Genomic DNA, 939 nt, shown 5'->3' with positions numbered 1-939 from the left:
CCCTCATTCCTCCGCTGCTGGGTACCGCTTTGTTGCTAGCTGGTGACATCACCCGAGAGCCCACCCCCTGCCTCTTATCCGTCTCTCCGTCTCGCTCATTTATTCACAGGCAGTGCTGGCAGGATCAGGCGCTGTGTGAGAGCCGGAGCTGGCGGCAGCAGCATGCGTGCGGCGTCTGAGGCTCAGGGCGCGAGAACCACGTAAGGTGCCCGCCGGAGCCTCCCCCTTCACCTGCCTCTGCTTCCTTCAGCACAAACTTCACGGCTCCTTCACCCACGGTCCGGGCTTCTCCGGCGAGGCTTGGCAGTGACAGCCGCATGCATGACACTCCGAAAAGGAGAGAAAATGACCATAAGTATCCAGGAGCACATGGCTATTGATGTCTGCCCCGGCCCCATCAAACCCATCAAGCAGATATCTGACTACTTCCCCCGCTTCCCACGCGGGCTCCCTGCCGGTGTCGGCCGCAGCAGCACTCTGCGCTCCGCTGTCAGCCAGCCCTCCGTCAGCCCTGCTGAGGCGCCCCGTGAAGAGGATGAGGATGTGGACCAGCTTTTTGGGGCATATGGCACAACACCAACCGAGCAGCCAGCCAAGTGCCAGGCACCTGAGGAGGTGGTGGACCCCGAGGGCTACGAGTCCGACGACTGCAGTGAGTTCCTAAGTTTCCATGGTAGTTTGCTGGGTGCTATGGGGAAGGGTGGGTCTTAGGGACTGGTCCCCCATCTTGCTGCCTGAGCCGTGTGCCCTGCCTGGCTGCTGGCCATGCTGTCCATCCCTGGGATTACATTGCAGCAGTGACAAGCTCTGATCTAGCCAGGGAGGCTGTCACAGCACTGCTTCGGTACTGCTCTGGGTAGAGGGAGGCCCTGGGAGTGTCCCTGCTGCAGCCAGGCTGGCCGCTGAACCCAAACTAGGGAAGTCTCCCAAGAGCCACCA

The 939-nt window shown here is 61.4% G+C and overlaps 1 protein-coding gene across 1 annotated transcript in view; it reads left to right on the top strand.

The window, feature by feature from the left end:
* Window positions 1-321: 321 nt before the first annotated feature.
* Window positions 322-939, top strand: part of DOC2B (double C2-like domains, beta) — a 32,647-nt gene continuing 32,029 nt past the window's right edge. Inside the window, exon 1 of the mRNA XM_010013340.1 lies at window positions 322-652. Within this exon, the coding sequence (XP_010011642.1) occupies window positions 322-652 (331 nt within the window). The remainder of the gene's footprint in view (window positions 653-939) is intronic.

This window comes from Nestor notabilis, unplaced genomic scaffold, assembly GCF_000696875.1.
Source record: "Nestor notabilis isolate BGI_N333 unplaced genomic scaffold, ASM69687v1 scaffold10244, whole genome shotgun sequence".
Classification (NCBI taxonomy): Eukaryota; Metazoa; Chordata; class Aves; order Psittaciformes; family Psittacidae; genus Nestor; species Nestor notabilis.
This window is presented reverse-complemented; position numbering and strand designations above follow the sequence as displayed.